The 23,130-nt window shown below is 40.2% G+C and overlaps 1 protein-coding gene across 2 annotated transcripts in view; it reads left to right on the plus strand.

The window, feature by feature from the left end:
- Positions 1-21,551, plus strand: part of CNOT6 (CCR4-NOT transcription complex subunit 6) — a 29,941-nt gene extending 8,390 nt beyond the window's left edge. Inside the window, exons 3-10 of one of the 2 annotated variants that reach the window (XM_026451458.2) lie at positions 6,879-6,968; positions 7,065-7,133; positions 8,208-8,365; positions 9,474-9,628; positions 10,231-10,385; positions 11,781-12,011; positions 14,165-14,367; positions 17,208-21,551. In XM_026451458.2, coding sequence (XP_026307243.2) covers positions 6,879-6,968; positions 7,065-7,133; positions 8,208-8,365; positions 9,474-9,628; positions 10,231-10,385; positions 11,781-12,011; positions 14,165-14,367; positions 17,208-17,420 — 1,274 coding nt within the window. In that variant the 3' untranslated portion in view covers positions 17,421-21,551. Of the gene's footprint in view, positions 1-6,878; positions 6,984-7,064; positions 7,134-8,207; positions 8,366-9,473; positions 9,629-10,230; positions 10,386-11,780; positions 12,012-14,164; positions 14,368-17,207 lie in introns of both variants that reach the window. The other variant, XM_031935445.1, reaches the window with a different exon arrangement.
- Positions 21,552-23,130: the final 1,579 nt, after the last annotated feature.

Consider the following 23,130-nt stretch of genomic DNA (forward strand, 5'->3'; position numbering starts at 1 on the left):
GTTTTTAATTTTAATGAAGCCCAGTTTATCAGTTTTTTCTTCTATGGATCCTGATTTTTGTTTCGAGTCTAAGAACTCTTTGAATAGCTCTAAGTCCCAAAGATTTTTCCCTTAGGTTTTCTTTTAAAAGCTTTGTGGTCTTATGTTTTTCATTTAAGTCTATGATCCATTTTGACTTAAGGTTGAGTTAAAAGATGTGAGGAGTAGCTCAAGGTTCTTTTTGTGTGCGTGTGTGGCCTGTGGATGTCCAGTTGCTCCAGCAGCATTATTGAAAGATGATCTTACCTCCATTGAATTGCTTTGCACCTTTGGCAAAAATCAGTTGAGCATATCTGTGTGAATCCGTTTCTGGATTTTTTATTCTGTTTCATTGATCTAAGTGTCCATCCTTCCACCAACATCTGCAGAACCAGTTCTGAAGCCCCAGGAAGGAACTGGCTCTTGGACTGAGCCTCAGAACGGTGCAGCTGTGTGTGGCCACAGGGAACACACTCCAGGCTACTGGGGTCTAGTGACCTGGCACTTTTATCAGGACATGGTCCACAGAGAGGAGAAAAGAAGTGTTCTTTAGTCTCAGAGGCCAAGAGAGAGGGAGATGGCAAGGACCTGGATAACTGGAGGCGTGATGAGTGGAGAGCCTGGTGCAGGATCCATGCCATGGGAGGAGGGCCCTGTGGAGAGTGAGACCTTGGGCGGTTGGGGCTGGCCCGGCTGGGCCCCCTGCTCCTCACAGTGTGGCCTAAAGCTGGCCTGGTAGCCGGTGCTTCCAGCATAGCCCAGGAAGGCGCGCCCTCCTTCGGCAGAAGCAACTTTAAGAAAAAAAAAACTGCTATTGCTTTTTAGATAAAAACAATATGGAGACTTTTATTTCACTGAGTTCTGCTCTTTAGTATTTCCTTCCTTCTTGCATTTGCTTTTTTTTTTTTTTTTCCTAGCTTCTTGAGGCGATAGCTTAGATTACTGAATTGAGACTTATGTCTTTATTTAGACTTTTGTCTTTATGCATTTTCCTCCCAACCCTGCTTTAGAAGCTATGTCCAGCAACAAATTTTGATATTTGTATTTTCATTTTCACTAGCTCAGTATATTTTATTTGTTTATTTATTATTTTGGGACGAGGTCTGGCTGTGTTACCCAGGTTGGCTTCCGACTCTTGAGGCCCAGGCAATCCCCCCCATCTCAGCCTCTGAAGTAGGTGAGACTACAAGCACTTTACTCCCAGCTCGGTTATTGATTTTTGATATGATTTCATTGTGGTCAGAAAATGAACATTCTGTATGATTTCAATTCTTTTTAACTTGTTGAAGTTTGTTTGATGGCCTAGGATATGGTCCATCCTGGCATATGTTTCTTGAGTACTGGAAAAGAATGTGTTTTCTGGTTTTGGATGGAATGTTCTATAAATATCTATTAGCTCCTATATATTAACTGAATGTCTTCTAGGTCGATGGTAGTGGGGTTTTTGTCATGTTCTGTCAGTTGTGGAGAGAGAGGTGTTAAAGTCTCCAGCTGTGATTGTAGACTCTGTTTTCCTTTCAGTTCTGTCAGTTTTTGCATAAAATAGTTTGCACTTCTCTTGTTTGGAAGCACACTTAGAATTGCTGCGTCATCTTAAGGGATTGACCCTTTGTTATTACATAATGTTATCTTCTATCTCTGGCAATTTTATTTCCTCTCAAGTCCACTTTGTCTGATACTAATATAACCACTCCTGCTTTCCTTTGATCAACTTTTGCATTATATTATATATCTCTTACCATTCCTTTCCTGCCTCTATTATTACATTTGAAGTGAGTTTCTGTGGACAGTATATAGTTGGGTCATGTTTTTAAATCCATTCTACCAATCTTTTAATTGGTATATTTAGACCATTTACATTTAAAGTTAATTAAGTTAGGATGTAAGTCTGCCATTTTATTTTTTTGCTTTCTGTTTCTTCATCTTTTGTCTTTTTGCTTCTGCCTGCCTATGGGTTAAACAGTTTTTAAATTCCATTTTGATTCTTCTGTAGTGTTTTTGAGTGTGTCTATTTGTATAGATGTGTTTCATGGTTCCTCTAGGTATCACACTATCTGTATAACTTACCACAGTCTAAGTGGGTGTTATTTTACCAGTTCAAGGGAAATACCAAACCTTAACTCTCTTTACATCCTTTTATTCACTGTCATTCACTGCCATTGATAACAGTTCAGAATATTTTCTTTACATAAATTTAGAATCACATTAGTTTTATGATTTTTTTTTTTTTTGAGATGGAGTCTCGCTCTGTCGCCCATGCTGGAGTGCAGTGGCGCTATCTCAGCTCACTGCAACCTCTGCCTCCCGGGTTCAGACTATTCTTCTGCCTCAGCCTCCCAAGTAGCTGGAATTACAGGCACACGCCACCATGCCTAGCTGATTGTTAAATTTTAATAGAGACGAGGTTTCGCCATGTTGGTCAGGCTGGTCTCGAACTCCTGACCTCATGATCCACCCACCTCGGCCTCCCAAAGTGCTGGCATTACAGGTGTGAGCCACCATGTTGGGCCAGAATTTTTTAAACTGTCAAACATGACTTAGAAAACTTAAGGAAATCTCATATTTGCCCATATTTTTTTGTTTACCTATATTGTTTTCTTTCCTAATATTCCAAAGTCCTTCTTTTATCATTTCCTTTGTATTTAGAGAACTTTTTTTAGTGGTTCCCTTTGGGTAGATCTGCTGGCAACAGATTCTTAGTTTTTTTGTGATCTGAGATTGTCTTTATTTCCCCTTCATTCCTGAAGGATATTTTCACTGGATATAAGATTCTGGGTTTGACAGTTCTTTCAACACTTGAAAAATATTTTGCTACTTCCTTCTGGCCTCCATGACTTATGATGAGAAATCTGTTGTCATTCAGATTTGTTTTTCTCCTGCAGGTAAGGTGTTATTTTTCTCTGGCTGCTTTCAAGATGTTTTTTCTTTGTCTTTAGTTTTCAGAAGTTTATGATGTGTCTTGCTGTGGATTCCTTTGGGTTTTTCCTGTTTAGGGGTTCACTGTGCTTCTTGAATCTGTTGGTTTATATTTATTGCCATATTGTGAGAATCTTACAGCCATTATTTCTTTGAGTACTTTTTCAGCCCTGTCCTTCGTGTCCTCAGCATCCAAGGCTCTGATGACATGAATGTTAGATCCTTTGTTATAATCCCGCAAGTCCAGAGACTGTTCTTTTTATTGTTGTTGGTCTGTGTCCTGATCAGTCAGTCAGTCAGTCAGGAGCTCGGGTCTTGGGCTGGAGTGCAGTGGCACTGTCTTTGGCTCACTGCAGCCTTGACCTCCCAGGCTCAAGCAGCCCTCCTACCTCAGCCTCCCAAGTAGCTGGGGCCACAGGCACGCGCCACCATGCGTGGCTAGTTTGGTTTGTTTGTTTGTAGAGACGAGGTTTTGCCGTGTTAACAAGGCTGGTCTCGAAATCCTGGCCTCACGTGATCCTCCTGCCTCAGCCTCCAAGGTGCTGGGATTACAGGCATGAGCCACCATGCCTAGCCTTCATTTATTTTATTTTCAATTCTGACATTTCCATTTGGTTTTAAATGTTTTATCTGCCTGAACCTTCTTTTTCTTTGCTCAGTCTTCCTGTTTTTTTTTATTATTTGAAGCATGTTTGTAATTTCTCATTGAAGCATTTTTGTCGTGATTCCTTTGTCTTGGTTGGGTAGTTCTGTTTCTGTCATCTCAGGGTTGGAAGCTGTTTATTGTTTGCATTTGGTATGTTCGTGTTTTGGTGTGATTAGCTATTTTCATTTGAAACTGGACTCACTCATATTATGAGACTCTAGATCTCATTAAACTCTTTAGTTTGGTTTTCTTTCCCTAGCACTGCCGTGGCAAGGAAACCAGGGCATTGTCTCCTTACTGCCAGTGAAGGTAGAAGTTCAGGTCCCACTTAGCTTTCCTTGACACCTGGGAGTAGGGACTCCTCGTTACTGCTGGTGGAGGTGGTAGTTTTGGCTCTTCACGCGGTCTCCACAGACACCGCATTGGCGCGTCCTCTTTATTGTGGAGAGATGGTGAAAGTCTTGACTCTACTTGGCCTCCTCTGACACCACCTCAGAGGGAGGAGGGGGAGCTCCATATCACCTCCTTTCTTTCTCTTGCAGCAGAAGTCTGCCAGGCTCTCTACTTGCTCATGCTGGTGTGGGTAGAGATGGGACCACGTTTTTTTCCTTAGTGTTAAGCTTGAGTAGAGTGGTTCTTATCTAAAACTTTTGTCTTTTTAGGCAGCCCTTCCCTGGTCCTTTGGCTTTTGTTGGGATTTTTTTGGGTCTGTACCCATTGGTGTTTCCATGTTACTGGCTCCTTAGCTGCATGTCTCGAATATCTGAGGCAAAAAGTAAACATGGGAACTCACCCCCGTGCCATTCGTCAGGTCCTGCAGTCTCTGGCTATTCTACCTTCTCTCGTTTCAGAGTTTTATGTTTGTTTTACACATAATATACAGTGCTTTTAGTTGTACCTATCGGGATGAACAGAGAAAAGTGTTTTTACTCCATCTACTCTAACTTCTCATTTACTTTTGTTCCTTTCTCAGGACTCAGTATAATGTTTTAATTCCAGAATTTTATTGTTATTGACTTTATTCATGTATATTGTTTTCTTTTTCTAGGTAGTGAAGAGCAGATTAATTTTCAATTTAAAAGAAGTCCCGGCCGGGCGCAGTGGTTCACGCCTGTAATCCCAGCACTTTGGGAGGCCGAGGCGGGCGGATCACGAGATCAGGAGATGAGACCATCCTGGCTAACACGGTGAAACCCCGTCTCTACTAAAAATACAAAAAATTAGCCGGGCGTGATGGTGGGCGCCCGTACTCCCAGCTACTCGGGAGGCTGAGGCAGGAGAGTGGCGCGAACCTGGGAGGTGGAGCTTGCAGTGAGCCAAGACCGTGCCACTGCCCTCCAGCCTGGGTGGTAGAGCGAGACTCTGTCTCAAAAAAAAAAGAAAAATTCCCAAAAGCAAGCGGATGTAGGTGACATCCACCACACCATTGGGCTTCAAGTGCATTTATTAGAGTCATAAGTAGGTCTTTGTATTTGGGGATGCTTTTTAGTTTATAAAGCAAGATCTTACAAGAGGGGATCACATAGGTAGAAGCAGTCACCTGTCAATATTCTTTGCACTAGAAAGTAGTGTAAAGACAGCATCGGCCAGGCGCGGTGGCTCACGCCTGTAATCCCAGCACTTTGGGAGGCCAAGACGGGCAGATAACAAGGTAAGGAGGTCGACACCGTCCTGGCTAACATGGTGAAACCCCATCTCTACTAAAAATACAAAAAAAAAAAAAATTAGCTGGACATGGTGGCGGGTGCCTGTAGTCCCAGCTACTCAGGAGGCCTAGGCAGGAGAATGGCGTGAACCCAGGAGGCGGAGCTTGCAGTGAGCCAAGATCGCACCACTGCACTCCAACCTGGGCAACAGAGCGAGATTCCATCTCCAAAAAAAAAAAAACAGCATCGCTGTAGGTCTGGTTAGAATGAGTTGTTTACCTGATACTGAGACGTTTTCGGTTGACTTCGTTTTCTCAAGATGTGTTTCACAAAGGGTCCTGATAAGCTTCAGGTTGTAACTGCCTATCTCACAGGATTGTGACTCAGTGAAAACATGGAAAGACTGGTGGGTATAAAGAACCACACATGTGAGAGACTGGTGCTCTTGTAATTGTCTTCCTGCAAATACCTACTTTGCACTTAGAGCAGCACATTTTTACTTTTTATAATTCTTAGAATCCTAGAATCTTAAAACTGAAAGAGATCTTAAAGGTAAATGAACTTTGCCATTTTTCCCATCCATGCAACTCAGCTTCTTTGAAGGATACTCCACTGCCCCACAGCACAGGGCGTTTCAAATAGCTAACAGTGTTTGCCAACCTCTTCTATTCTGCCTTGGCCTTTCCTGTTAGATCTTATCTCTCAGTCTTCCTTCTGCTCTTTGAGTCCAGTCTTTTATGAGAGAATAGGAAAAAACACTTCCTTTAGGTTGTGGTCATTCTTATCTACCATATCCTTTAGTTTTTCTTCATTTGGTATGGTTAAGATCTTTGACCATTTTATCTGCCTTCTTCAAACTGCAGATTTTGTCTGGTTTTCTTAAAATGGCGCTGTGGCATCCAGAATAATACACAACGCTTGTGTAGAATGGATAGGAACTTTGGTCCATGAAACCCTGCACTGTACTGTTGTTATTTGTACTTTTATTTCTCATGTACATAAGAAATCCTTCTGAGAGGTTTTGAGGCTCTTGTAGGTATATGTAAATCATTGTATTTGCTCTCATTTTGGTACAAAGCAGATGGCTCATGGCCCTGGGATTTTTTCCCACTCCTTAGTGAGTTAATTCTTAAGCCAAGTCAGCCCCATGTTGTTGCTTTATTCAGTATGACTTTAAAAGATCTAAGTGCAAGTGTCTATTTGTCATTAGGATGTTTTGTTGTTAGCTGTGTGACATTGTAGAGTTTTGATTCTCTGATGCATTACGCTGGCTTTCATCCTTCCCTTCACTGTTTCCTCTGCCCACTCACTCCCCCAGTCACCTGGCTGCCCTGTTCCTGTTTTACTCGCTCTCATTTGTTATAACCATCTGTGTTATTGAAAATATTGGCAAGGCAGGTCAGATACAGAGCACTGCTAGAGCCTTTCTGATTGACATCGGCCCATTCATGTTATGTTTTGAATGTGTATATAGAACGTGGTATGAATCATTTTTACTCTTATATCAAAAACTGAGAAAACATTTTCTGTAGTTTGACATCTTACTAGTAACTATAACATTGTTATAGATGATCTGATAATTTTGGTACATAATAAAATTTGGAAACATTTTAGTGCTTAGTTTCATTTTACTTTTTTAAAATTATTTCCAGGAAATCCCCTTACCCAGGATATATTGAACCTTTATCAGGAACCAGATGGAACAAGACGGCTGCTGAACTATTTGCTTGATAATTTGTCAGGTACTGCAAAAAGAAGTAAGTGATTATTTGTTTATACCTTTTTATTAGGAAGATGTGTAAGAATATTGCTTAATTCTGTATTTTCTATTCAACTAGTTACAACAGAACAACCACCTCCAAGGTCTTGGATTATGTTACAAGAACCAGATAGAACAAGGCCAACTGGTTGGTAGTCTTTTATTTTTTAACTGTTATTTTTGCTCAGTCTCTATTATAAGCCTAACAGTATTGTCGGCATGCTTAGATTACAGGTAGCATTAAGATAGAATGTTTAAGGTTGATTTGGTTTGGGAGGTAATGAAAAAGAATTCTTGCTCACATGACCTCTATGTATATTACATTGTGCTATATAGAAAGTGTACTATAAAGCAGTACTTTTCAAATGGGCCGTTTATCCCCCAGAGGGCATTTGGCAATGTCTGGAGACAACTTTGATGGTCATAACTGGGGAGAAGTGCTGCTGGCATCTAGTGGATGGAGGCGGGGGATGCTGCTCAGCATTCTGTGGTACATGGCACAGGCCCCCGCAGCAGACTTCACCTAAATGTCAGTCGTGCCACTCTTGTTGAGAAACCCTTCTGTAATGTACTGATGAAATTCACTTAAAATGAATACACCCAAATCTTTCTCTGTGAGAAGTTTTCAAATCCTAGCATGTTCCAAATGGATTTGACGCTACCAAGTTACAAGAGAGCTAAACCGTTACTTAAGAGGAAAGTGGAACTAATGACTGCTCATCTCCTTTTAACCTAAATTCTATGAAAATAGTTTGGGAGCTTTCATGGCGCGTGTAACAAAATTTGGTCTATGATACTGTTTTCATTTTGCATGAAATAATAATAGTTGTGCTGTAGAAGAAAATGAGGCATGCCTATTAAGGACTACCTATCCAGTTTCCACATCTTACATGAACAGTTGGTAGCATGGTAGGAGTATAGAAATGAGAACTGTTAGACTCAGAGACCGAAGGGCTCACAAGCTTAGACTTTTTACTTCCAAACCTCTGTGCCTGCCTCTGTAGCAGGTAGTACGTTGTATTCTAACTTGTTCACTTATCTATCCTGCTTGTGTTACCCGTCTTTTATTTATCCCCCATGTGTGGCATATGGCAGCTTTTCAGTGACTATAGATTGAATGAATACAGTCAAACTTAACATTTAAGTGAAAACCATTACTGAAATTAATTACGTATTTTTTTTCTGCCACGTGTGTGAATAAGTAAAGTTATCTTTCCTACAGCCTTGTTTTCTGTCATGTGCTATAATGTTCTTTGTGATAAATATGCGACCCGGCAGTTATACGGCTACTGTCCATCATGGGCACTAAACTGGGACTACAGGAAAAAGGCCATTATTCAAGAAATCTTGAGCTGCAATGCTGATATCGTAAGTCTTCAGGTAAGTCAGACAGAAGAGAGTCGACCTAGCATTGATAAAGCAAGGAGCAAACTAGGAATACATTACACTGACACATTTGAAGTTTCAGCTTCGGTAGTTCTTAAAGTACTGCTTTTTGTGAATTCTGGGAGTACTGCCTGCTTATTAGTGAATTCTGGGAGTACTGCCTGCTTTGCTTTGCAGTGCTATGTTGCAAAATAAGCAAATGAGTTAAGCTGGGTTTTTTGCATTTGCCATGACCACTAAATACTCACCTTCCTCCTTCCTCCAGTGTCCCTGCACTATTTTTGAATTGGGTGGCAAAGTTACTGAAGTTCTGGCATGGTCAAGCTATAACTTTGCATTGCTGACCATGTTACTAGAACAATTAAGGCACCGTGTAAAAAGGACTGACCTGGTACACAATCATTTTGGGTTCTCAGTCCAGCTCTCATAGTCACTTGCATGATCTTGGACATGTTACTTTCTCCCCAAGGCTCTGAAGTTATGATTTGTAAAGTTCTTCGACCTCTGTGATTCTTGTTCCACGTCAGTTCTAAGACATAAGGAAATATACATACATAGAAGTATGTGTCTTTCATTCATTGTTCCTAAACAACAATGAATTGTCCTTGGCACCTGGTACCTGTAAAATGACAAGTAGGTGTTCCAGTTGGTTTCAGATAAAGAACATTGAAAAGATGTTTCCTTTTTTTTTTTTTCCTTTTTTTTTTTTCCTGTCCCCCAGGCTGGAGTGGAGTGGCATGATCTCAGCTCACTGCAACCTCCGCCTCCTGGGTTCAAGTAATTCTCAGCCTCCCTAGTAGCTGGGATTACAGGCATGCACCACCACGCCTGGCTAATTTTTGTATTTTTAGCAGAGATGGGGTTTCGCCATGTTGGCCAGGCTTGTTCTGGAACTCCTGGCCTCAAGTGATCCACCCGCCTCAGCCTCCCAAAGTGCTGGGATTACAGACATGAGCCACCAAGCCTGGTGTGAAAAGATGTTACATTTTAATTTGCAGACGAGTCCTTGGAAATTATTTCAAGCTCTCAAACTGTACATGAAAGTTAATATGCAGACTAATTTTTTTCTTATGAAATGACTGTGCTGTTTACAATTTTTCAGGAGGTTGAAACAGAACAGTATTACAGTTTTTTTCTGGTAGAACTGAAAGAACGTGGTTATAATGGATTCTTCAGTCCTAAGTCTAGAGCTAGGACAATGTCAGAACAAGAAAGGAAACATGTTGATGGCTGTGCAATATTCTTCAAGACAGAAAAGTAAGTCATCTTATTTTTGAAAAATAACATTTTCTCAGTATTTGCAGGGTGGGGGCCAAGGGTGTGGAAATGAATTCGCAAATGAGAGAATGAGGCACTATATTATTATTACTCAAGAAAATGATGCTGTTTGACCTAGGGGATTGTTTGTTTTTAATCATCAGAAATAACCTTGTTTTGGAGACATGCTTAAAGTACTGCTGTTTCTTCAGGTGTTTACTAGGGTTTAACTCCAATTGTTAATTGAAATACCATGTACTTAAAATTCCCTCTAGGACAGTACAGGGATTCTTAAACCCATACTTCAGAAAAGAATTGTTTAAAAATTACAAGGTAGAATATTCCAACATAAAACCTAAACAGAAGATTACTACATTTTCTTCAGTTGTAAAAGTATTTCAAGTTGTTATTTGTATCAATAACAGACTGAGAGCAACTTTAAATGGATGTGCGAACCTTGGTGCTAACCGTGGAGGATTTTCCATAATGTGATTTAAGTGCCATCGTATCTGTGAAGGAAGTTTGGGAAAACTACATTTCCCACAAAGCTAACCTCTTGGTATTCCCAACTCTGTGTGTGTTGTGTGTTGTTTTTGTTTTAGATTTACTTTGGTTCAGAAACACACTGTTGAATTTAATCAGCTAGCCATGGCAAATTCTGAGGGGTCTGAAGCTATGCTGAACAGAGTCATGACAAAAGATAACATTGGGGTTGCAGTACTGCTAGAACTTCGGAAGGAATCGATTGAAATGCCGTGTGAGTGCCCTTCACTTCCTGTAAAATTGACTAGCTCTGACTAGAAATCTTCAAAAGAGTAGAAAACAGAAATTTCATTGTGTATTCATGGTCTTGTCTAACACCTGAAGAAACTCAGTGAGAAGTTGTCTTTCCTGAAATGTATCTCTTTTACTCTACCACAAAACAACATGAGAAAGCATTGCCTGTTAAAGTATTAGAAGCCTTGAAAAGCATTAAGAAACATTTTTTTTTTGCACTTAAGAATTTTTCATATAAAAAAGAAATGTTGAAGTAAATATTAATTAAAATAACTGCTCAGGGGTAAGAACTCCATACATGTTTGTAATTTTTTGGAAGCAAGGATATCCTGTAAGCTGACTTCTTTTCCTGATCTATTTAAAATAATCATTTTATTAGCTGACTGTGGTGGTAGGCGCCTGTAATCCCAGCTACTCGGGAGGCTGAGGGAGAGAATTGCTTGAACCTGGGAGGCAGAGGTTGCAGTGAGCTGAGATTGCCCCACTGCATCCAGCCTGGGTGACACAGTGAGACTGCTTCTCAAAAAAATAAAGAAAAATATAGGCCGGGCGCGGTGGCTCACGCCTGTAATCCCAGCACTTTGGGAGGCCGAGGTGGGCGGATCACGAGGTCAGGAGATGGAGACCATCCTGGCTTACACAGTGAAACCCCATCTCTACTAAAAATACAAAAAAATTAGCTGGGCGTAGCGGCAGGCGCCTGTAGTCCCAGCTACTTGGGAGTCTGAGGCAGGAAAATGGCGTGAACCCGGGAGGTGGAGCTTGCAGTGAGCCGAGATCACGCCACTGCACTCCAGCCTGGGGGCAGAGCGAGACTCCGTCTCAAAAAAAAAAAAAAAAAAAGAAGAAAGAAAGAAAAATATAAAAGAAAATAATTATTTTAAAGGTCTTAAGTTTGGGATAAATGGACCACTTCAAATTGAAAGTATATTTCAAGTGACTGTTATGCTGGGAGCTGAAACTTGTGTCCCTTGAGGAACAGTTGGAACTAGAGATATTTAATGTGAAGTATAGAAAAAAATGGAAATAGGACTTACATCTAAGAAAGCAGGTTTAGATGTAATTTTGTGAGGCTTGATTTAGGACATCCAAACTAAGACCAAAAGTTTCAAGGAGACAGAATTTTAAAAATCAAGCTGTCCCAAATAGGGCTGTTTTTGCACAAGTAGTGAATGCCCTGTGCTGGAAGCACCAACCCAGGTTTAGATGTGTATTTCTCAGATTTGTTGTAGGGCACATTCAGGCATCCGGTGGAAATTTTAGGTGTCTTTTCTATTCTGGGACTCAGAGATTATTTGCTTTCAAACGCTGTAAGAATATATGGGCTGATGGGCGGGTTTTGTCTCTTTCTTTGTTTCGTTTTTATCTAATGTAGCTGGAAAGCCACATCTTGGAACAGAAAAACAGCTCATTCTCGTGGCCAATGCGCACATGCATTGGGACCCTGAGTACTCCGATGTGAAGTTGGTGCAGACTATGATGTTCCTCTCAGAAGTGAAGAACATTATTGATAAAGCCTCTCGCAACCTCAAATCCAGTGTTTTGGGAGAATTTGGAACTATTCCACTTGTGTTATGTGCAGATCTTAATTCTTTGCCAGACTCTGGTAAGAAAATAATGTGATTTTATGTAGAATATTCTTTGACGTAAAATGATTTAGTAATGTTTTGTTTCTGATCATTCCAAATTAAGTCCAAATAAAAATTCAGTTTGTAATGGCAGCTGTGAGCAGGTTTTAAACATCACGTTGGGGTGGAGGGGCCATTTTGAAGATGAAAGGATATTACGGAAACTTGAGGAGAAGGATGTTAATCATCTTGAATAAACACATAACCAGTAACGTGAAATAACTCTTTAAAGAACATATGTAGTTCCGTTTTATTACCCCCAAGTCAGAGATAATTATGGTTATTGAGACAACCCCTTTAGGATTCCAACATCTGGTAATATAATCATAGTTTAAATTTGAGTTAAAATTATGGAATCTCAATTTTGCACGTATTTGTAACTTGATTAGAAAAATACACCTCAAGTAGAAATTGAGCTCCTTTATTTACACACATATCAGTCAAGCGATTTCAACAAAGATCTTGATTATTAAAATGTAGAATACAGAAAGCCTGATCTGGAATGCTCTTTCCATAGATAGTATGCAATAAACAATAGCCCTTGTAATAACAAACTATTTCTTCCTTTTCGTGTTTCCACTCATTTATACACACAGGAATACTTCCCCTTGGACTTGAATGTATACATGAACACACACACATGCGCCTTGGGAAGCACATTATTGACATCACAATAGATAGAGCCGTTAGGAAGAAAGAAAACCCCAGCACGTTGGGGAGCCGAGGCAGGCGGATCACTTGAGGCCAGCAGTTTGAGACCAGCCTGGCCAACATGATGAAACCCTGTCTCTACTGAAAATACAAAAATTAGCCAGGCGTGGTGGTGCAGGCCTGTAATCCCAGCTACCCGAAGGTTGAGGCACAAGAATGAATGGAACCCCGGAGGCAGAAATTGCAGTGAGCCAAGATTGTCCCACTGCACTCCAGCCTGGGTGACAGTGAGACTATCTCCAAAAAAAAAAAAAAAGAAGAAGAAGAAGAAAAGAAAGAAACTGAGTTAAAATTCGATTTCAGGCCGGGCGCAGTGGCTCACGCCTATAATCCCAGCACTTTGGGAGGCCGAGACAGGTGGATCACGAGATCAGAAGATCAAGACCATCCTGGCTAACACCGTGAAACCCCGTCTCTACTAAAAGTACCAAAATTTAGCTGGTCGTGGTGGCAGGCGCCTGTAGTCCCAGCTACTTGGGAGGCTGAGGCAGGAAAATGGCATGAACCCGGGAGGCGGAGCTTGCAGTGAGCCGAGATCACGCCACTGCACTCCAGCCTGAGAGAGAGAGCGAGACTCCGTTTCAAAAAAAAAAAAAAGTTCGATTTCAGGGAAAATCAAAACTATCTAAAATCTGTAATTATTTCATCTCATCAGGTTGTCTGGGGATTACTGCTGCTGAAGCAGTTGAGTAGTAGTCTGACAATTTCTGTACATGCTTTCTACTTTCTGTGTAGCTACAAAGTATCTGAGGGGCAAAGAGAAAATCTAGTCACATTAATATCCAAGACCCATTTCAGCATTGAGAAATACAATATTATAATAGCAGGCAGGTCAGAAAATGTCCAGCCTTGCTAATTTGTGAATAAAATGCAAATGGAAGTTTATTTTCAGAGCCCATCTATGCTTAGTCAATTGGGAAAGTACTTGACTAGGAATGTGGACACTTGCTCTGTAACTAGCTGGTGGTATTCTGTTCCATAGCTGGCAGTGTCATAAAATGGCACATTCAGTCCTAATCCTGGGATTTTATACCAAGCAAATAATTGAGCATAAAGCAGGAAGTCTGCATACTAAAATGTTGATTGTGGTGTTATCTTTAATTCTTTGTAAAAAGTGGAAACTACCTGCATTTTACAAAATAAGTAACCATAAATATTATCCACCAGCCCAGTTACATTGTGCATTAAAGAATGATAATTGGGAAGACACATGTTCATAAAGCAAAGTATAAACTATTCAGTATTCTGTGATTACAGCTGTGTAAAAATAGATTTGGACAAGTCCTGGCAAATGTAAAAGGAAACATTTTGGAACGTGGGATTATGTATAGTTAAAAACTTTTTACTATTGCATGATCTTTTAAAATTACTTTTTGTTTATATTGTATTTGACGATAAAAAAAATTTGTCTTTGTTGTAGGTGTTGTAGAATATTTGAGCACGGGTGGAGTAGAAACAAATCACAAAGACTTTAAGGAGTTGAGGTATAATGAAAGTCTTACCAACTTCAGCTGTCACGGGAAGAATGGAACCACCAATGGAAGGATCACTCATGGTTTCAAGTTAAAGAGTGCCTATGAGAGTGGCCTGATGCCTTACACAAATTACACATTTGATTTCAAGGTGTGTCTTGAGACTGATAAGTTTTTCAAACCTCTATTTTACTGGCAAGTCTTCTGATGCATCATTATGTCTTTAAAAATGTGGATATGTGTTCAGACTGGAATGAAGCAATCTTGAATTGATTGACAGCAATATTCTTTGTTTTTTGTTTGAGACAAGGTCTCACTCTGTTACCCAGGCTGGAGTACAGTGGCACAATGATGGCTCACTGCAGCTTCAACCATGTGTGCTCAAATGATCCTCTCACCTCGGCCTCACTAGTAGCTGGGACTACAGGCGCCTACTACCATGCCTGACTAATTCTTGTATTTTTTGTAGAGATGGGGGTCTCACTACGCCCAGGCTGGTCTTGAACTCCTTCCTGAAATGATTCTTGCACGTCAGCCTCCCAGCGTGCTGGGATTACAGGCTTGAACCACTGTGCTCAGCCAGTAATATTCTTTTATTGCCTTGTTTAGAAGTCCACGTCATTGCTGTTATATCCTTACTTTGTAGATATTTATTCTAATATTTTTCAGGATAAGAAGTCAGATGAAATAATCTGTAAAATTCCTAAGTTGACTTTTTCACCTTTTAGGGGCAATTATGTGTTTTTTTTTTTTTTTTTTTTTTTTGAGACGGAGTCTCACTCTGTTGCCTAGGCTGGAGTGCAGTGGCAGGATCTCAGCTCACTGCAAGCTCTGCCTCCCGGGTTCACGCCATTTTCCTGCCTCAGCCTCCCAAGTAGCTGGGGCTACAGGCGCCCGCCACCTTGCCCGGCTAGTTTTTTTGTATTTTTTAGTAGAGACGGGATTTCACCGTGTTAGCCAGGATGGTCTCGATCTCCTGACCTCGTGATCCGCCCGTCTTGGCCTCCTAAAGTGCTGGGATTACAGGCGTGAGCCACACGCCTGGCCACAATTATGTTTCTTATATTCTGCTTACTAATAGCTAGATATACAGCACCATAGTAACTAATTTGGGTGACATTTGGGGTAAGACGTTCCGTCTCTTAACATTTTAATTGAAACTAAACTCTTTTGCATGCCAAAATGTGGTTTATATTAGCCATTTTTAAGTGTTTCTAAGATACATCTTTTTTTTACCCCCCAGAGAGTCTTACTCTGTTGCCCAGGCTGGAGTGCAGTGGCACGATCTCAGCTCAGTGCAGCCTCCACCCAGGTTCAAGTGATTATTATACCTCAGCCTCCCAAGTAGCTGAGATTACAGGCGCCTGCCACCACACCTGGCTAATTTTTGTATTTTTAGTAGAGACGGAATTTCACCATGTTGGCCAGGCTGGTCTCGAACTCCTGGCCTCATGTGATCCACCCATCTTAGCCTCCCGAAGTGCTGGGATTACAGGCGCCCCTGGTCAGACTATCATCATTTTTAACGTTAGCGATTGTTTAGGGCTGTCACTTTCTTGTGTTCAGCTGTCGTTTTTCTAAAAAGAGATGTCTCACTCTGTTGCCTAGGCTGAAGTACAGTAATGTGATGATAACACACCAGCCTCCAACTCCTGGGCTCAGGCAACCCTCCTGCCTCAGCTTCCCCACTAACTAGGACTACAGGTTTGCGCCACCATACCCAAATCATTTTTTTTTGGGTAATTTTTTGTAAAGACAGAGTCTTGCTATATTGCCCAGCCTGGTCTTGAACCCCTGGCCTCGGGCAATCCTCCTTGCCTTAGCCTCCCAAAGTGCTGGGATTATAGACAGGAGCTACCGCATCTGACTCAGCTGCCTTTTAAACTACTTGTTGCATTTCTGCGTTCTTAACTCCCAGCTTTCTGTTTCTGCTGCTGGAAAAGTAATCATTTAGATTCGATTGTCAGAGTGTAAATAAGAGTTTAGACAGTATCTCAGGAGCTCTTGCACCTTAGAGCATAAAAAGTAAACCCCTGTTGATCCTCAAGTGCCCCTTCCTTTCAGATTCTTCAGGAGACATTGAAGAGAAGGCATAGGTAGTAACCAAAGGGTGGGAAAGCTTAGGGTTTTCTTTCTGTTGCTGATACAGAGGCAGGAAGAAGATACTTGACTGTCCTTTAGTACATTTGGCCAAGAGCATGTCGAGGAGAGGAGCAGAACCATCAGATGGGAACAGTTTATTAGATGCCGTGGCGGGGTGCTGCTGAGAGAAAAGGGGGTCAGGTAGAGACAGTCCTGCCCTTGTGGAGCTGAGATGTGATGAGAGATGAGTCTCAACCACACAAATGAATAGATAATTATACCTTGAGATGGCCATTAGCAAGGGAAGTGAATCAGTGGTGGGAGGTAGGGTAGCTAAGTAGGTAGGAGCAGGATTCGGGAAGGTCTTTGGAAAGCAGTTGAACCTGACATTGAAAGGTTAGGAAGGAATTGACCTCATAAGAAGTAGAAGAAAGTGTTCCAGGCAGAATGGCGGCGGGGGAGAGAGAGAGAGAGAGAGTGTGTGTGTCTGTCCTGGGGCAGGAAAATGCTGGGTGGAGTGTGGGGTGTGTGTGTGTGTCCTGGGGCAGGAAAGAACTTGGTACCTACAGGTTCCCCTCCCATCCTCACCCCTTTCTAACTCCAAAGGCTAGTGTGGCAGCAGGGAAAGTGGCACAAATTAGTCTAGGAAAGAGAAGCAGAGGCTGCATCCTGAGGGGTCTTTTAGGTCTTATTAAAGATCCAGATAAGAAGAATGCTTCGTTCTGCTAGATTTGACATTTTGCAAGGGGACCATTTGGTGTATGTAATACAGACCTCATCCTACAAGCTAGTAAGTTTCACTTGTTTTGTTCTGTTCACCAAACATGACAGTAAAGACATGTCTTGAAAGCACTCAGGATTTTAGTGTTGTCTTATGTGGTGCTTATCTTTTTTTCTGTTGTTTTTCAGGGTATAATCGACTACATTTTCTATTCTAAACCTCAGCTGAATACCTTAGGCATCCTGGGCCCTCTGGACCACCACTGGCTGGTTGAGAATAACATCAGTGGCTGCCCGCACCCCCTCATTCCCTCTGACCACTTCTCACTTTTTGCACAACTGGAGCTCTTACTGCCTTTCCTGCCCCAAGTCAACGGCATCCACCTTCCTGGCAGGAGGTAGTCAAGCACCTTCAGAGGACAGCCTTGATTCACTTGTAAACTTGTGAAAATCTGAACATAGGGGAGTGAGGTATGGCCACTGAGGATTTTTGTTTGCTTAAGAATGATTTGGATTTTCAATCTGATTATTTGATAAGGATATAGTATGAAAGCCAGGTGCTAGCAACAGACAAATTCTGAGCCCAATATGCTTTATACTGCTAGACAGGGATTGGTGTGTTTGCACCTATCTTTAATTTGTTATAAGAAATTTTCCTATTTCTTCTATCCAATATAATATTTTCATGCCTTGAAATAGGAAAATGTTTGAACAGCATATTCTCTTTGCACAGAAATCTGTAGCACTACTTTTTTGAGGCCAGTAGTAACATCCAGAGACCATTATTCCATACTTTACTCCCTCCTTTTTCAGACTTGTTTGTAAAATATAGAATCTGAATTTAGCCTTTATGATTGTATATGATCCACAGAAGACCTGATTTATGAAATTTTGTACTAAAAAAAATCATTTGGAAATGATTGTATTGTAAACTAAGGCTAAATTTTTTTTAAAGAAAAAGAACCTGTTTCATGTGTTACAAAGGCCAGCTTGTAAAAGAAGCTGCAACAGACTTTCTCTGCTTGTGATTTGCACTCTTAGGGTTTTGTTAGCCCTTTTGTACTACTTTATTTTTAAATTGAGAACATGGTTCTTTACATACAAATCTGCTTAAACCTGAGGATGTTTTCAGACCAGAGGCAACTTATTCATGAATTTTTATGAAAACTATCTACCAGGACAGATAAGCCGAACAGTGATGATCTGTAGACATTTATGGACTGAATGTAATGGTTGATATATGTACATTCTGATATTTTTAAATCTTTTTTAAGTTAAAAAACTACAGCTGCTTAGGTACAGCTTCTTAACTCTTTTTTGAGACACTTCCTGTCCAATCTCCACTGTGCCTGCCTAAATTTGTTCTCACCAAGCACTGCCTGTGCATGCAGAGAAAATCTGTGCATCCTCTTTTATATTTTTAAAATACTGTTTAACATTTGTGAGAATTTTATGAAAATGCTTTTGTATGAGCTGTGGCTTTTTCCCATTGTGAAGCATTGAATATCACATTTTGGAACATGTTATAGGGTGAGTCCCTGGATCTTTGCTCACCAGATCCAAGCACTGCTTCTCGGTGTCATTGCAGTGTGCTGCTTGTCACCCGGAATACTACTATCATGTGAATTCTTTTTGTTGTCCTTGTATTCCTTAGTCTTTTTGTTATTTTTTTAATCCTTTTTTAAGAAGAAGTAATTTTCCATTTATGAAGCAGTATGAATTAGATGTATTTTCAAAACAGGTCCCTAAGACAATTCTTCAGATCATTTTTTAAATGACTAAGTCATTTTAGTGTGTCAACCAAGATAAAAGTTACATCACACCCTCTATTTTGCCTGTAGTGCCATTAGTAGAATAGAGATGAAAACCAGCTTTAACTTTGCAAAGTGAACGTGTACATGGTCTGTTCTCATTTATTAATTCTTCTCTCAAAAGTCAAATGAATTCAGAGGGAGTTTGACCAAACTGCTTTTGTTTCAACTGCAGGCAGGGGAGCAAAAGGACGCCATGTGAGCATTAGGAAAAAAAATATTGACTGTTACTAACAATTTTTATATAGAGAATGAGTCGTTTGGGAAATGATTTTTTTTTTTCCTTTTAAAAAATTCTCTAAAAGGTTTTGATGTTGAATCTTTGTCTTGGACCTGTTTCTTTCCTTTGAGGGTTTTTTGTTTTTTTGTTTTTTCTAGGATTTCATTGTGATGTTTTGGTTTTGTTTTTTGCTTTTTGTTTAAGTTGTGCTGACACCAAACACATCCAGTTTATAATCAGAACATTGGAAAGCTCGTATTGATGTAGAACCAGTGCATAACTTTGTATGGGGTTTTGTTATTGGTTTTTTTATAGAGTGTGAATAAAAGGTATGTTTACTCATTTTTCCTGAACACTGTGTTGGTAATATGCATCATGACAATTTCCAGTGAAGGTGAGCTGGAGCTGGTTGGACTAATGAGGCTGAGGAAGCAGCTTTTCCTACGATCTGCATTATGTAATCACAGGTCCAGAGAGCATTATGGAAGCGGGAGAGAAGGAGCACTTACTCATTTTGTGTTTGTTAATGGAGGATGTCATCTTTTCATAGATGCTGGAGCTAGAGTGCACTTGTTAGATGCTAAAGGTTTGAGCTTTACACAAAATGTATTCATCTGTATTTGTTATTGTCTACAATATATTTGAATTTGGGGCAGCATATTAAGATATAATGGCCTGTTATGTCTTGAAAATACTTGTTTTGCCTCTTCCAGGCATACTGCATTCTGTGGATCAGTTTGAACAGCTTCTCCACCTTATTTGGACAGTGATAAATTGAACCAAGAGTGTAGATTTTCAACTGTAACCTTCAAAAGAGGAAGAAATATTTGGGGTCTGTAGGGAATAAACAGTCACACCAAAATAGACAATGATGCTTTTGTTAAGAAAGGTTTCATGTTTTAGGTATTTTCTGTGTCCTAAATAATTTTCAATAATCTATACTCCCTCAAATGCAATAAAAACTAGTATGTTTTCATGGTGTAGATTTTTTTTCAAAAATTCTGTAACAAATATATTTAATGTGTTGCCATAATGTAATTTCAGTGTTTTTGCTGGATAAATCCATTTTAGAAATGTTTTACAAAAAATTTAGGGCATGTTTTCTGTTTTAAAGATCAGAAGTTTGAAGGCACTCAAGTCCTTGTTGCAAATCTCTTGAAGTACAGCTTCACCATATTAATGGTAATTATTTATACTTTGAGAATTTAAATTAATTTATGGCATAATTTAAGCTAAAGTTGTAGAAATGAATTGTTGAGTGCAACTTTAATAGTCCCAAAGATAGGCAGAGAACATCTCCAAAAATGTGGGTTTTTTGTGTGTGTGTGTGTTTTTTTAATATGATTTAGTGACAACCAGGAAAACTTACTTGGGGTTATTAGCACTTTCAAACTTAGGGACATTATTAAATTGGATGGAATGCACTTCTAAATGTTTAAATTAAAATTTCAAAGCTCTTTTGAGATTCAGGTTCTCAATAATAACATTCAAGTTTTAGAGTTTCACTTTGTACTATTTAAATTTATGGAAACTAGTTTCCATACTGACTTCTAAGGTTTTGGGGTCATATATAAGGACTGAAACCAAGCTAGGCAAAACAATTACAGCATTTTTTTTTAATAAAGCTATCAGAATATCCAGTACAAATGTTGCAGATAATTCCAAGAACTCCTTTAGCAGATGTTCTTCACCATTCATAAACAGTATTTTAAGATGTTCACTTTGCTCTTCTTTTTGGTTACATAAATTTTAGTAACTGGTATGTTGAAGTAGTGTCTAAAATAAAGCGTCTAGTCTTTATTCACAGTACATTATCTTGTGTAATGCACTGGACTAACTCTTGTTTACCATTCATGTAACAAAACCCAGCACATTATCTGCACTATAAGCTCAAAGAATGTCCCATTCGCCCAGGCAGCTCTTTGATGAGGGTGGTGGGAAACTGAATATACCATATGGACTGGCGGTGACAAGGGCTTGTACTGTTCTTTTCAGTGGAACCTTCTTGGTCAAATTGTAACTAGCTAGTATTATATTTATATACAGGGTCTTTTTTCTTTACCGATGTATTTTCCTACTCATAGCCAACCAATAAATTCAATATCTGTTTCAAATATTTTAGAAGTGTAATTTGTATAGCTGTAGTACTGAGGTTTGAGGAAAAATAGATGTTAATCAGCAGACCACGTATTTAAAATTCTGAATCATCTGGGACAGGGTTGTAACTCACCCTTCCAAAGGGAAGAATGCAGGGGGACAGGGCCATGATATGGGGAAATGGTGTAAACTAATGTATTTCTTTATTGGCTGTTATTCTGTATAACACTTATATCTTTGCCAAAGTTCAATTTTATATTTAGGCAACTGATGGTCCTTTTGCATTTAGGATTTTCGTTGTTGTTACCTTATACCTCATGATATAAGAAATGGGCTCATGTGTCTTCCGTCTTTTGGAAGGAGGTTGACATATTTTAAATAAATGCTTTTAAATACAGTAGCAAACGTTGTGTCGGGGTTATAATAATTCATTAAATGTTTTACTTGTTGCCTCTATTTTGTTGTATATGTAAACTTTAAAAACGTGTGACTTTGTAAGTCTTCAGATGTCAGCTTACAATTGAGAAAACATGAGTTCCTTTGCTTTGAGAAACTACTTCTATAGCAAATGTAAATTTTTATGTACATGTGGGAAAAATTCAAAATCTGGACAGTTTAGATAAAATGAATATTTTGATCTCCAATTTTTAAAGTAGGCATGTTCTACTTAATCCTTAATACAGTGATGCACATTAGGGGGATATATTCTGAGAAATGCATCCTTAGGCGATTTTGCCATTGTGTGAACATCAGATTGTATTTACACAAACCTAAATGGTGTAGCCTGTTACATATCTCAGCTTTGTGGCTTAGCCTGTTGCTCCTAGGCTGGAAACCTGTACAGCATGGTACTGTAGTGAACATTGTAAGCAGTTGTAAGACAATGGTAAAGACAGAATAGGCCGGGAAACATGGAAAAGACAGAGTAGGCCGGGCGCGGCTGCTCATGCCTGTAATCCCAGCACTTTGGGAGGCCAAGACCATCCTGGCTAACATAGTGAAACCCCGTCTCTACTGAAAAATAAATAAAAATTAAAAAACAGTTAGGCGTGGTAGCGGGCGCCTGTAGTCCCAGCTACTCAGAAGACTGACGCAGGAGAATGGCGTGAACCCGGGAGGCGGCGGAACTTGCAGTGAGCTGAGATCACACCACTGCACTCCAGCCTGGGCGACAGAGTCAAAAAAAATGGTATGTCTGAGGCTGGGTGCAGTGGATCATGCCTGTAATCTCATTTTGGGAGGCCGAGGTGGGCGGATCACTTGAGGCCAGGAGTTCAAGACCAGACTGGGCAACATGGTGAAACCCCCATCTCTATAAAACAGAAAAATTAGCTGGGCATGGTGGCACATGCCTGTGGTCACAGCTACTTAAGAGGCTGAGGTGGGAGAATTGCTTGAGCCCAGGAGGTAGAGGTTTCAGTGAGGAGATTGTGGCACTGTACTCCAGCCTCAGTGACAAAGTGAGACTCTGAAAAAAAAAAAAATCAGAATAGGGAGCTCTGTTATATCTTACGGACCATCCTCATATATGTGGTCAGTCTTTGACGAAAATGTCATTATGCACGGTGCATGACTATGCAGTTTTACCACTATAGTGAGTTTTTCTTCCTCCATATAATTGTCAAAAAATAAGTATAAAAAAGTTAATAGGTGGGGTGCAGTAGCTCATGCCTATAATCAATCCCAGCACTTTCAGAGGCCGAGGTGGGCAGATCACTTGAGCCCAGAGGTTCAAGACCAGCCTGGGCAATATGGTAAAAGCCCACCTCTACAAAAAATATAAAAATTAGCTGGGCATGGTGGTGCATGCCTATTGTTCCAGCCACTCGGGAAGCTGAGACAGGAGGATTGCTTGAGCCCGGGAGGCTAAGGTTTGCAGTGAGCCCGGATGGCACCACTGCACCCCAACCTGGGTGACAGAGCAAGACCCTGTCTTAAAAAAAAAAAAAGAAAAATTAATGAAGTATGTGCCATGTTACTTGAT

This window comes from Piliocolobus tephrosceles, chromosome 4 (genome assembly GCF_002776525.5).
Source record: "Piliocolobus tephrosceles isolate RC106 chromosome 4, ASM277652v3, whole genome shotgun sequence".
In the NCBI taxonomy this organism is placed as follows: Eukaryota; Metazoa; Chordata; class Mammalia; order Primates; family Cercopithecidae; genus Piliocolobus; species Piliocolobus tephrosceles.